The sequence below is a fragment of the Lytechinus pictus genome, chromosome 12 (assembly GCF_037042905.1).
Source record: "Lytechinus pictus isolate F3 Inbred chromosome 12, Lp3.0, whole genome shotgun sequence".
In the NCBI taxonomy this organism is placed as follows: domain Eukaryota; kingdom Metazoa; phylum Echinodermata; class Echinoidea; order Temnopleuroida; family Toxopneustidae; genus Lytechinus; species Lytechinus pictus.
Genome location: NC_087256.1, coordinates 30784958 through 30799641, shown reverse-complemented (window position 1 = coordinate 30799641; position 14684 = coordinate 30784958). Strand labels below are relative to the sequence as shown.

The window sequence follows — 14684 nt, the reverse complement described above, 5'->3', positions numbered from 1 at the left end:
TTGTACTAATATTGTTAGACTCTTGAAACCAATGATTTAGACACCAAAATATCATCCTCCAGGCCAATATGAAATGAGCTATGTCCGCTTTAGGTATCAGCAACCATTTTAGATTCAATTTTTTGAAGCCATCTTAGATTTTTGGACATTCCAGACCACTGGCTTTCCCTGTAACTTGGTCCAATGTACTACTTGATCCTTAAAACCAATGAATAGAAACCAAATTAAAGCCATTTTATCAAGTAATGGATGAATTGTGGATTTTTAGCCTATGGCACCCACTGAGGGCACCATCTTGGAATACCCTTGAGTGCTTAAATTATTTTTAACCTTTCAACCAGTAAAGGTATTTTTTATCTTATTTGACCAGTCTACTTTTCATCTAAAATAACCAGTGAATAGATTACACTTGGCGTTGAATAGATTCATATGTTACTTTAAAAATTATCACAGTATTACAAAATTTTCTTCGTCAAAATCAGCAATGCAATTTTAAGGGGGCCAGATATGACGTATCAAGCAAAATTTACTTTAAAATGTTCTCACCGAGCCAGCGACAGAGCAAAATTTTCCAAATTTTTCATTTTTGGTATATTATTCGTAAAATAATCATATTTTATCCATCTCTCTTTCACTTTCTCTGTATTATTTCTTGATAATGATTTTTTTTCTTTTTTGGGAGGGGGGAGACGGGTTGCAAAATCCCCGGGAATTTTCTTGATGGAAACTTTCCATGGGAATAAACGTGACTTTTGTGGGAATTTTTTTAATTTTCGGCAATTTTCATGAATTTTTAAAGAAATGATGGGAATTTTCACAAAGTAACAATTTTCTGATATTTGTATGCAGGAATTAAAGAGTGTATCCTGGCAGATGATGCCTAATAGTGATTTGCTATCGTATGTCAAGCCAAGTATGCTAAAACAGTCGGACAAGGCATGATTTCATGATTTCATGATCTCCATGTAAAAGTTGATTTACTGTATTTACCTTGATTAGGATATCAAGACCATGTCTACTCCTCAAATAGACTTAAGATTTTGATTTATCAACCCCTATAATCCCCTTAGATATTGATATGATGAACAGCTTTAAAACACAAATTACCCCAAAACGCTTTCTTCAAAATGGCCGCCTGCGAATACTTTGAACGTAATTGTCCAGCATCGGAATTAGAGTTTCGGGAATTTATTTGAGCCAAAAAAAGTCTGATGTGATTTTTGTAGGTCTTATTTCGATGCCATGTATTATGAAATAAGATGGTGCTTATCATTTAGCATATTTATGTTCAGCAACCTCCTATAAGGAAAAAAAACTAAATAAACATATTTTTATCAAAATTTGTACTTTTCTGGAGCCATTTGTAACATTGATATTCATCATTATGTTCAAGCATTACCAAAACAAAAGTAATTTTTGTCATCCTAATGAAATCATGCATAACACTTAATGTAACTTTTGTTCAAAATTAAAAGAGTAGGTCAAACCTTACGCATATTCAGTTAATTTTATTGTATTTTCCGTCGGTCCATTATCTTGTCAGCTATGTTTTTTTTTTTTTATGAAATGTTATGTTATTGCCATTTCAACGCCTTAAAATGGTATTTATACATTTAACAACAAACATGTACGTGTATGTTTGGCACCCTAATCTTAGTGGAAATGAATGAAAATAAGATTCTACTAGGTTTTTTTTTTTTTCAAAGATGCTATTTTCTGGGGGGAAAATGATCCGTTGCCATGGCAACCGAACACACATTTGCAAAAAAATGATATCATTAAATTCAACCATTACCAAGGCAGCATCAGTTTTTATCATGCTATTGTACTCATGCAGAACACTTACTGTAATTTTTGTTCAAAACTTAATGACTGGTCAAACATTATGTAGCTTAAGTAAACCTTTATTTTACATCCCACCTGACCATTATCATTTCAACAGTAATTTTTTTTGTATTTATAAATTACATCTTGATTGGTTGCCAAGGCAATGGCTGAAGATGTTATCTACATATTAACAGCAAACATATATTTTCTAACACCCTTAACTTAGGGGAAATGAAAGAAAAATAAGATTTTATCATGTTTTTATTTATCAAAGCTGATGATACTTTTCTGGGGGAAATGAGCTGTTGCCATGGCAACAGAACATTTGAATTACTAATATTTATCGTTTAATTCAAGTATTACCAAGGCAACATCAATTTATTATTCTAATGAACTCATGCAGAATACTTAGTGAATTTTTTGTTCAAAATTAAATGACTGGCCAAAGCTTTCGCATATTGAGTTATATTTGTTTTTTCCACCTGTCCATGATCTTGTTATCCAAATTAATATTTTTTGTGAATTAGATATCATTTGGTTGCCATGGCAATAGCTTTAGATGTTATTTAAACAATTTGCATCAAACATATCTATGTTTAACACACTAAGATTAGGGGAAATGCAAGAAAAACCAGATTCTATAGTCCTTTTTTTATAAAAACTGGTACTAAATGATCCGTTGCTATGGCAACAGGCAATTTGCAACATTGATATTTATCGTTGAATTCAAGTATTACCAAGGCAACATCAATCTGTATCATTCCAATTAGTTCATGCAGAACACTCACTGTATTATTTTCCCTAAATTAATTGAGTAGGTCAAACCTTATGCATATTACATAAGTTAATTTTCATTGTACTTTTCACCTATCCATAGCCTTGTCATCCCTGCTGTTTTTTTTTATTAGATGTTATCTGGTTGCCATGGCAATGGCTTAAGATGTTATATTTATAAATTTAGTCACAAATATATCTCGATTAGTACCTTAAAATTATTGAAAATGGAAAGATGATCATACATGTCTGTATTCTACATTCTTATCAATATTTTTACCTTTCTAGAGGGAAATAAGCTGTTGCCATGGCAACGGGCCCTTTGCAACATTCGTTTTTTTTAATTTAATTCAAGCATTACCAAGGCAACATAATGTTTTATCTTTATAAAGAACTCCTGCAGAACACTTTCTGTATTTTTTGTTCAAATGAGGGGGTCAAAACTTAAGCTTACAGATTAAGTCATTTCCAGTTGTATTTTCCACCTGTCCATTGTCTTGTTAACCATGTTATTTTTGTAAATTGATGTTATTTGGTTGCCATGGCAATGGCTTGAGATGCAGTTTATACATTGAGCAACCAAAATATCATTGTTTAACACTGTAAAATTAGGGGAAATTAAAGATAAATCCTATTCTACAACGTTTTTTTAATCAAATTTTTTATTTTTCTGGGGAAAAACAAGTCGTTGCCATGGCAACGGACCAATTGGAACTATCTTGTTAATTTTGAATGTTTCTAAATTTTATATATATTCAATTGGGAACTTGAAAATTATCATTTTGGTCATCTATATCATGTTTATTTACCATTTACATGGGAATGTATGTCATTTTTGAGAAATTAATCCGTTGCCATGGCAACGGCCGAAAATGGCATTTTAAAATTTACCTCCCACCTTTAAAATAAATCTTACGGCATATACTAATACTTGTGAAAGTTTCATGCTTTAGTCAAAATTTGCACAATTGTTGTGATTTTTGGAGCTAATCCGCTCTACTAAAATGCATTGTTATCAAACTATATTTCAGCTTTAAATTGGGTTCACAATTATGTCAGACAATGGAAACAATCATTTAATCCTTTTCATTAAATGATTGTTAGGCTGCTTTACTATTAAAAAAAAAGGCAAAATCAAGAATAAGAAATTAAAAATTCTCACCTGTTCTTTCAGTTCAATGATGGTGTTTTCTGCATCCTGAAGTGAAAAGATAAGAACAATTTCTTATTTTGGCAATTTTAATCACAATCTGATACAGCACACAGACACATATTTCCAGTCAATATAATCAATAAAGTAAACATTGTCACCCCATCACCACTATAATCATTGTCATTATGCTACATGTGGGGGGTGATATGCTTCCGAGCATCAGCTATTTATTATGCTTTTATCACCCCTGACCAGCATGTAGCACTGCTCCATTCTGTATTGTTTGTTTTTACTATGTATAATGTCATCTATGTTTGTACATGTATCATGATTTGGTCAAATAAATAATAATAATTACTACCAGCAAATCAATTGTCATTTTTCGATTTTGATTTTTTTTGCTAACCATACTTTCATGGCCCGAATGCTATGAAGTATAAATAAGTGATGATGAAAACTAATCATCATCTGTTCTATCCTTAAAATTTTTGCTACCCGCTACAATGTAATTGCTTTTATTTTAGTATTGATGCTTCCAATATTATTGCAGAATTGTAAAAACCACTCTGGGTGGGATTGGGATGTGTGTACATGCAAGTGCATATTGAGCCGATTTTTATTTGGCAGCTAATCTGGCTTAAGTTCACCATTTTATTTGCTTTTAATTTTATTTTGTAAGACAAAATATGACTGCTTCTAGTCTCCCCAGTGTTTTTTCAAGCCAATAGGGTGAGTTATCTGCTCACATACCCATTCATGAGGGATTGCTCTGAGACAGAAATTCCAATATTAATAACTGGCTTTTATATAGCGCGATATCAATCTACGACTGCTCAAAGCACTTCACAATTATTACCCAGTCACTGGATTCATAGCCTGTTTGGTGTGCACTTGCTAAACAAACCACAATGACGTTTGTTTCCTACCGGTACCCAATTACCACCTAGATGAGAATAGCAAAGTGTGGATTGACACCTTGCCAAAGGATGCTAGGCCATGGTGGGATTCTTACACACGACCCTCTGATTATAAGGCGAGAGTCAAAACCGCTACACCACAGCACTTCCATAAAATCACAATACTCGCGGTCCGCCGTACAAAGGCCATTGAATGAAAGACAAGGGATTGCCAGAATTTTTGGGGGGAACCCTCGATTACCGAGCCTGGTGGCTGTATGGTCAGTAGCACAAATCATCTTTAGAATATCCTTGGTGTCCTACCTTAAGAGCTTTGTTGGTACTGTCCTTCTGTGCCTTGATGTCTTTAAGTTCTTGTGATAGCTTCTCCTTGTCCTTCTGAGCTCGCTGATGCTCCTGTTTCTCAGTGTTTGACAGGTCACGCAGTCTGTAGAAAAATAGGTTAAATCATATTATTATCTATATAGGGTGTTTTAGATGTTCATTGAAACGCTCATTTGGACGACTGTGCATTATCAGAGTGAATTACACAATAAGCCGAACATTGACAAATTCCTTTAAGGCTTATGCACAAAACATGTTTAGCAATGTCAATAAATTAACTGGCTTTGAGGGAGATACCGTTAATATTTCCCAAAGGAGTCTCACAACGGGTCTACTGATGGTAATATATGTACGGTATCTTCCGAAAATGAATGCCCGTCAATATTATTTTTTGTAATTAGTAATCAAATCAATTTTTTGTAGCAATTTATATGCCTGAGTGCATGTTGTTACTTCTGATTTCTGGTTGCTCATGAACATGAAGAGTAATCCTGTATTTGTGATGTTAACTGTCACTGTGCAAGTGCGCACCAATGCCTGGCACGTATACACACTTTGAAATGTACACAAGACTGGCGGTTGGGACCGATGAACTAGGAACGTGGATTATTACGTAAGCGCAATAGGAAAAATGATGAATTCGCGGAGACGGGGTGTATGAATATCATGGTCTCTCATCATATAGTTGAACCATTCCTGATTTATTGTGACACAGTTTGCATGGAGGTAATCATTTTTCACATCATTTTCACAGACACAATCTTGTGTTTATATCTTGTCACCAAAATGCCTAATCCAGGTAATAATGTGTCATATTGCTCGGTCTAATGAATTATGATCACTAAAGATAACAATTCGTATTGGATGGCTTTTCTTCATGGTAAACCAGAAATATTCCCATTCCGAGTCATCCATAATGATCTGTAAGTATCAACTGGAAAATCGGCGCCTACAGTCTCATTCTGCTCTGCAGGCGAGGCAAAAACCTTGGTTTTTCTTTTGAGCAATTACATAACATTGGCATATGAAATATCAATTGCTGGATGGTACACTGTAAGTTTCAGACGAAGGGGAACTGGAAAATAATCTACTTCAGGCCTCTGAGAACACTCACTTGACTAAAGCTTCCTTGAGACGATTGTTCTGCTGTTCAAGCTGCTTCAGTTGGTAGCTGGCTGATGCACCTTCCGTTCCTGGATTTCAAATTTTAAAAAAATTGTCACATCAAAAGAAGGAAAATTGGTAACTTCATGTACAACATAAGATAGCAATGTGACTTATAAAGTGCCATTTATGGTGATAATGCATCATCTCACAACTATTAAGATAAACACCACATTTAATCTTTGTGAAACACCACCAGTCAGTAATGGATAAATGAAAATAAAATCCTCATCAATGACTATGCTCAACATCATAAACTTCAATATCACCAGGCAAGTCCTAACTTTCATCAAGGTAAGATAATTGACATCATTATCATCATTACTGTTAAAATGTGATTGAAAATGTCCCTACCTCCTTCTTCGATCTCACTACGCAACAGCTCAAGGTCAAGGGTCAACTCTTCCACCCGCTCTTTGAGCGAGTCCACCTCCTGTTGGAGAGTGTCAGCTTTCTCCTCGGCCATCTCCTTATCGAGGGTAGCCATCTCGATGGTCTCTGCGACACCTGCCATCTCCTCCGCATGGCGCTCCCTCTCCTCCACGGCCTCCCTGGCTTCGTTCTTGGCCTCCTGGAGCTGGCGTTCAAGATCCACCTTGGCCTCCATCATCTTGGACTTGAACTCTTGGAGCTGAATAGGAAATAATAAACAGCAAACTCTTACAAAGAATGCTTTCAATAACAGATCGAGCAAGTAACATGAATTACGATATGTACATTACATCAACCCATTGCTTTTGGGCACCTAAATTCTTAGCTAGATTTGAAACTGATTTTCTTTGAAACAAACGGTTTATGCAGATTTCAGGCATAAAAAGTGTATGAAATTATATCAAGTAAATGCTAGTAAATGCAAGCTTTTCTTCGAAGAACATTAAATACGTGGTTTGAGTCCAGTTGCAGTATAAAAGTGAACCGATAATTTATGTAAATCAATGTGGTCATAACCGTTATAAATAGATCATCATCATAGTAACATCTTAACATCAATCAGCATCATCCTCTCCATCCTCCTCGTCAATGTAATTATCTTCATCATCATCAGCGTTATCATCATCACCATCACCACCAACATCATTACAACCACCACTTTCATCATCAACATCACCATTGCTACCACCACCACCATCACCATCATCACCATCACCAACATCAATATCACCACCAATCAACACAATCAATCACTATCAGCATCATCATCTTTGGTATAATTTTTCTTCATTCTCGTAAAACCTCCCCCCATCTAATAAGATGTCAATCATTAAAAAATTCTTAAATTCTTACCTGCTGGAGCTGAATCCTCATCTTCTCCCCTTCCTTCAGCTTGGCCCTGTCCTCTGCCCTCTTCATCTTCAACGTCTCCAGCTTCTCCTGGAGATCCTTCACCTCAAGCTTGAGGATCTCCGCCTCCTCCGACGAGAATCCATCACCCTGGCTACTCACCGAGGCCAACGGCTCGGGGGCAGGGGCCTGGGCAGAGGCTGGGGTTGGTGAAGGGGCATTGGAAGAGGAAGAGGAGGAAGAAGATGCAGGCTTTCCGATCTTGGTGGCTGGCTTGGTCGACGGGCGTTGGATCGACTTCGGCGCTTGGATGCCAGATGGGGAGGAGCTCTGGAAAGTTCAATCAAACCAGATTCATATCAAACATGGCCCTGGAATTGTTAGCGTAACAGAGCTGAGCGATTGACCATGGGGTTTATTTTTATGATTGATCACATACAACAAACAATGCAATCAATAAAATCAGCAAAATGATCAATCGCTTAACTTTATGTTAAAGGGGCCCAGATTCTTTTGAACCAACTTGGTATAATAAATGTAAAAAATATACTTGCACACAAAAGATTGAAAAGAAATGGTATACATTGAACGGTGATCTGAAATCCAGTTATATTAGCCCTTCCGGGTCCCGTAACACAAAGGTTAGCGATTAATTGCAAAGTGAAATGGCCTATCAAGATCATTGTTGCATGCGCATTTTGCTCAGGAGACTGACTAGGAACCAATCAGAATTGTTCTTTCAAACTAGTGATTAATCACTAACCTTTGTGTTACAGGGCCCTGGAGTTTCAATTATATGAATCCAGAATCACACAATATCTAAACATCAATTGACAGTAATAATTAAGGACATGCATTTAGAATCAAAGGTTATATCTCCAACTTAATCAGCAATAAAACTTATGAGGTACACAATTTTATCAAGTTGAATTTTAAGTAAAATAATGTATGCACATTCTGTTGATTTCTTTTGAATCATTAACTCAGCATAACGAAATTAAGAATTCATGCATTTATTAGTAATTAAATAAATATTAGCAATAATCTTAACAAGAATTTAACAGGTTGAAAGAGGTAGTAAGAATAAATATTTAAGTGGTAATCATCTTGCTACGATCAAAAATTATATTTTGTTAGGCAGCGAAGGAGCTAAAACTTAACTGAAGGAAAAAAGACATCAAAATATTGTAAATCAGTTAAATGATAAGCTGTCACTAAAAGTGTACAAATTCACACAAAACCTGTTTTACAAGTTCTTAAATAATAATAAAAAATTAATTTATGTACAAAATAAAATATTTTTTTATTTTTTGCAAATGCAGACTGCAGAAGTGCACTTTTTTCATACATGTTCATAAAAAGAAAAAAAAATACTTTGAGGGATGAATATTGCCAAACAAAATTTCATTTCAACAGACCTATATCCATATGGCCTGTTATTCAGCTTTCATAAAGGAAGAAGAAACCAGATAAGGACAGAAGTTCTTCCCAATTAAATCAATTTACTTCGTTCTGAAGGGAAGTTTCTCAAATATTTTTTTTTTAGTGAAAGTGGTTAGAATTTTGATTTAAAATCTGTTCATATTCTCAGTATTAAATTCACTTTATTATAAGTACATGTATAAATATAACTTGAAAAAAAAATTATTTTGATCTTACAAGAGGAGCCTTAGAATCCTCACTCCTGACAATCATGAATGGTAATATGACATATACATGTATAATTATGATTTTGGTGATTTTGTGAAACACAATGTTATAACATGTTACATAAGTATCATAATTTCATTGCATTCAATATAATTTACAGTGATGAATTACAAGTACATATACAATTTTAGTGGTGAACTACAAGTATTACAATTTTAACAGTGAGGAATTACTGAAAATGTATTATAATTTTACAGTGATGAATAACATACATGTCATGTTATGTTGATGAATTACATGTACATGTATTACAATTTAACAGTGAGAAATTACTTTAAATGTATAATTTTACATTGATGAGTAACATAATTTACACTGCAGTACCGTACTTCTTGCAATTTTTAAACACTAAAGATTATGCACCCCACAAATGCTATTAAAGCAGGTCCAAAAAAAAAACTCTGATTGACAAAGCCTTGCCTGACAATGCACCTATTTTGAATGTATTCAAAGTATCTAGAATAAAGGGGTCTGTATACTATAGAAATGATTTAAATCCCCTGTTTAATAAGATATATTTCCAGAGTAAGAATGTGAATTGCCTCCAAGATGTATTGATAAGTTGGGCATACTTTTCTATTTGCCCAACAAAGCAACAAGTCTATTGCAATCTACAATTATCCTTCGCAGTATTAGTTACTGTGATATACATGTACGGATGTACCTATATTTAGCTAGGTTAGTTCATAATCACTTTTTGAATACTACATGTAAGAGATTATAAAACCCAAGTTAAATGCTGAATACAAAGAAAATATATATTTTAAATCACAAATGAATGGAACTTTTTCGAGTTATATGTGATGAGGTTGTTTTAAATAGAATTTTCACTACAGAAATTTTATGAAATACCTTGAAGTTGAGCAAAGATGCCATCTTTAAAAGATCGCCTGACATTTAGAATATTTTTCAAGCCACATGGCTTCAGGAAGGTATTTCGGCCTATTGGGTTCATGGGTTAAAAATAGTGCTGTAGCCGAACTGCCGAACCGAACGGAAGTTCACCGAACTTGGCACTTCCGAACCGGACCGAACACAAAGGCCTGGTTCGGTGGTTCGGTAAAAAAAAAAAATTCGGCACATTTATTCACTACGTAATATGATATAGAGAGGGGACTACATATATTTAAATATAAACTGAAAAAAAAATATTGGTTAGTGATTATGCACAATAAGAATTCCACACAAAATATTTTTTAAATCCACCATTTAAGCTCACATCTTGTCTTTGATTGAATTGTTATCAACTTAAGAATATTTTATTAACATGAATATATTTTTTCTTCATTAAATGAGGGGATATTTGAAGCTAAACTCGGTATAAAAGTGTGGTTGAATTACGTATTGCCGTAATCGATCGTGATCGTAATCGGACCTAATTGTTTTCTATTTAATTAAGAAAAAGGGCAAGACATAAATTCATTCCTCGTAAATGACAAAGTATAACAGCTTCGGTCTCGTCTTTGATTGAATTTTTATCAGTCTCAATTTTTTTATTACCATGAATTTATTTTTTTTCTCATAAAATGTGGGGACATTTGAAGCTAAACTCGGTTAAAAAGTGTAGTTGAATTACGTATAAGTGTAATCGATCATGATTGTGATCGGGCGTTCATGTAATTGTTTTGTATTTAATAATAGAAAAAAAATGACATAAATTCATTCCTTGTGACTGACAAAGTAATGGTAAAGTATGTATATTTCACCTTCTAAAATATACATATCAATATTAAAGATAAATAAATAAGAGATGAAGGAATGAGGTTAGAAAAAACAGAAAAGATAAAAATTCAAAGCAAGTCAACGCATGTTCCCTGATCGTGTACCGGAAATGGTTGATAAGGAAAGTTGAAACACGAAGTCCAAACAACCTGCTCTCAGTTGCTATTACGCTGGTAACATTCATATTCCGAATTTGAAATGTTTTCCATTGTCAATATTTTCTAAAAAGTGGTTTAATCTGGTCATTTACTGAAAATGAAATGATAAATTTTCAGTTCCGTCTTGGTTCTGACGATCAACGCCGAGTGATTTCATAACACTAAAATACACAGTACAGTCCCATGTACTCATTTTCGTGTTGGAAATATGTTTGAAGTCACTCGAGTGTCGATCTTTCGGGACCAAGAATGGACTGATATTTTATCTTTTTAAAGTAATTGATTGACCAGATTTAACCACTTTTCAGAAAATAGGGACTTTCTAAAAGATTTCATATTCTTTGGAATGTGAATTTTACCAGTATAATAACAGTTGAGTGGAGGTTGTTTGTCTACTGTTCCGACATTCCCGATCAACACTTTCCAAACTTTCCAAGCTGCGTTTGCAATGGCATTGTAATCGATCATGATCATATCTACATGGAATAATCAATGAACAAAAAATATTATGTTCTTTGTAATTCTGTTTCTGTCCCCATTCTCTCATTATCAATATTATTTTCTTTGTTTTTTTTATTCAATTTTTCATTTATGAAAGTAGAAATGACTCTTATTTTTGGTTTCAAGATTGAAATAAATAAAAGAATGTTATGCAGCAATTTTTATAACCATTCTTTTTAGAAACAAAATTTATTATAAATATACGACAGATATTTTCTGTGATAAATTTTTTCGAGGGTTGGCAATCCTTAGTCTTATATGTTGATAATTTAATTGCGCATTTATTGCCGAACTCCGAACCGAACCAAAGTTCCGAAAAAATTTGCCGAACACTGCCAAACCGAACAGAACCCGAACATGCCGCCTGACTTGCAGCACTAGTTAAAAAGCCCCTTTTACACTACCATGGATTAATCTGGATCATCTCGTCGCAAATGGGAGGCTCCAGCATGGTCCATAAAGTAATAATAATGTATTTTTCAACCCATAGAATAGATAAAGTGAAAAAATATAGTAATGTACCTGTAAAGTGAGCAACAGTTTACAGTTGATGCATAATATTAAAACAAATCAAATTAACAAGTGGGATACATGAATATATATGACATGAATACTTAAAAAATATTTAAATGAAATGATTTGGTACAATATTAGAAACTTAATCATAAATTAATATATGTGCTTAACACTTAAGCTTGGGTGAAATTATCGGGATGGGTTAATAGGAAGAAATGAGGGCATAGCAAGAGCTGAAGATTATGTTAAATAGTATAAATTTTAAGAGAGATTTCTAACAACTGAAACTCAATCGAACTCATATCAAACAAAAAATAAAAAGGAATACTTATCAAGACAATTCTTTTAAAGTCTGCTTTTAACCTTGATTCAGTTGAATCGCTTCGACTATAGTGAAAGCACAAAATTCTGTTGACTTGAAAGATTTTGACTAAAAAGATCACACATTTTTTAGACAATCTGATCTAAATAATGCATTAACTTGGTGACTATTTGACTTGACTTCATAAAGATGTGTACAATACGCAGTGAGAAAGTTGCTATTTTGTAACCGTTTTGTCTCATATTTATAGCTGTTTTGATCCCATAATGAATAACAGATATAAAACAGCAATATTTTTTTCCATTTTCATAGGGATTAGTACAGGAAACGGGCTACAAAGAGGGGTACATGCACAGTGTAATAACATGTTGTGGGCATGAAAATAGTTCCTCTTAAATATGATCTTTGCACTTACCTGTAGTACATACTATGTCAGCATACATTTACATATAAGTTTTATGACTTAACAAGTTTACCTTATCATAAAAATGTTAGTTTTCTGTAATAAAACGTTTTTTGTTTTGGTTAAGTTGGTTAAAAAGTGTGAGCAAAATTACAGGATTTTGAGCGATGTTAGTAATTCTGGGTTAGTGGAATGCGAACACTTGAACAGACTCACTCTTCGCGGGGTTGGAATGTCGCTGGACCGCCGCATCAACGAAGGAATGGACGACTTTCTACCACCATTATTGGCCTGTTTATTTGACGTTGGGTGTTTTTATGTGCAGACACAAGAAAAATCACACACGAATATCTAAAGCTACTGCTACTCTATGAAGGAATCATAACATGACTATTGAAAGCTAAATTCATGCACAGTATAGAAACACACATGGACAGCATACAAGACTGAACAATTTGGGAAAAAGATAAATCTTTCAAGGAATATAATGAAATAATTTCCTATAAAATACCTCAGAATGGACATGAATAGACTTATATTTTCCATCCATTTCTGTTCTAAGGGAAAATAGATGAAATTAAATTCTTTTTGAAGGGGTGAATGGGGGAACACAATACGAATGTGGTACGGTATATATGAAGTGCATTTTATTTTCACAAGATGCCATGGGTGTGTGCATTATTGCTTTTAAATACAGTATATAAGCACATGGTAAACTGAATTGTGCACCTTTTTTTGTCCTTGATTTTGTCCCTTATTCTGTAGAATACAAATGAAAGAAAGTTACAGGCACAATGCACAAATAGAAATTCTATTATTCCTTTTTTCTTTAAACTTTGAAAGGCAATCAAATGATTATGTGTAAAAAATGGTTCATGAAAGCATGCATTCAGTTGTAAACTGTATGTATCATGAAAAATAATCAATTGGAAAATAATATTATAGTTTCATGAAGGATGATCACAATTAATGATCTAGAAGTTTGTTGAAAATGGTAAAGTCATGCATCTTCATTTGATATTATCCCGGCTTTCATACACTTTCAATTACACGTGAGAGGTGTACATGTAATGCAATTTGCAATTGTTTGCAGTGTAAATTTTTGCTAGAAAACTAAATAAATATATGTATAAAATGAAAAACGAAATTGTGATTTCTATAAAAAGAAATGTTATATGTTATAATGTTTTTGTTACTTAAGATTTATATTTATATTTTACTTCTGACAATTGTAAGCGCTGTGATACTATTTGTGTATAGCGCATATACATGTAAATACCTGGTAACCGTTATTATTATTATATTATAGGAAAATGAGACCAAAATAGGAAAAATCAGTGTCAATAAAGTGATATTGTAAATATCAAGTATTTTATATTTTTACTTGCTTATAATAATGATATCTTTTAAAAAGTACTTCAATCACATTTATGGCTAGTTTAATTTTATGGATATCATTTCCAATCGGTCTGACTGCAATAATTTGGTAGTAATATTGCACATCATACAGGACTACAGATCAAATAGTTTTGCTTGGATTGATAGTAAATTGAATTATCTGATTTTTAAGTGGTATAAAAGTACAGTAAATGTATCATCACAAAGTTTGACGATGTTTAAGCTTTGATAAGATCCCAAAAAATCTAATTCTATTTGGGCTGGTGACGAATGAGATATGAAATTAATGAAAGATATATATGTGTGGATCATGAATGAAATTTTAAAGAACATATTTTTGTTATGAAAAACAGAAAATCTGACATGCCGTGCTTGATGCATTCTCCTGCATATGCATGCCAACTCACACTTTTCTCTAAATTGCGTTCTGTCAACTTTTTGGCGTACATTGCAGCTCTCGACTGCTTGGACGCTAAGGTACTCTGAAAAATTATTCAAGTATCTGTCATGATCT

The 14684-nt window shown here is 33.5% G+C and overlaps 1 protein-coding gene across 5 annotated transcripts in view; it reads right to left on the bottom strand.

The window, feature by feature from the left end:
- LOC129272785 (dynactin subunit 1-like) overlaps window positions 1-14684 on the bottom strand; it is a 48592-nt gene that overhangs the window by 21254 nt on the left and 12654 nt on the right. Inside the window, exons 5-11 of one of the 5 annotated variants that reach the window (XM_064107600.1) lie at window positions 14578-14652; window positions 12989-13063; window positions 7444-7770; window positions 6514-6790; window positions 6110-6188; window positions 4975-5098; window positions 3764-3799 (exon numbers count right to left, since the gene is read on the bottom strand). In XM_064107600.1, the coding sequence (XP_063963670.1) occupies window positions 3764-3799; window positions 4975-5098; window positions 6110-6188; window positions 6514-6790; window positions 7444-7770; window positions 12989-13063; window positions 14578-14652 (993 nt within the window). Of the gene's footprint in view, window positions 1-3763; window positions 3800-4974; window positions 5099-6109; window positions 6189-6513; window positions 6791-7443; window positions 7771-12988; window positions 13064-13501; window positions 13532-14577; window positions 14653-14684 lie in introns of all 5 variants that reach the window. The other 4 variants (XM_064107601.1, XM_064107602.1, XM_064107603.1 and 1 more) reach the window with 4 other exon arrangements.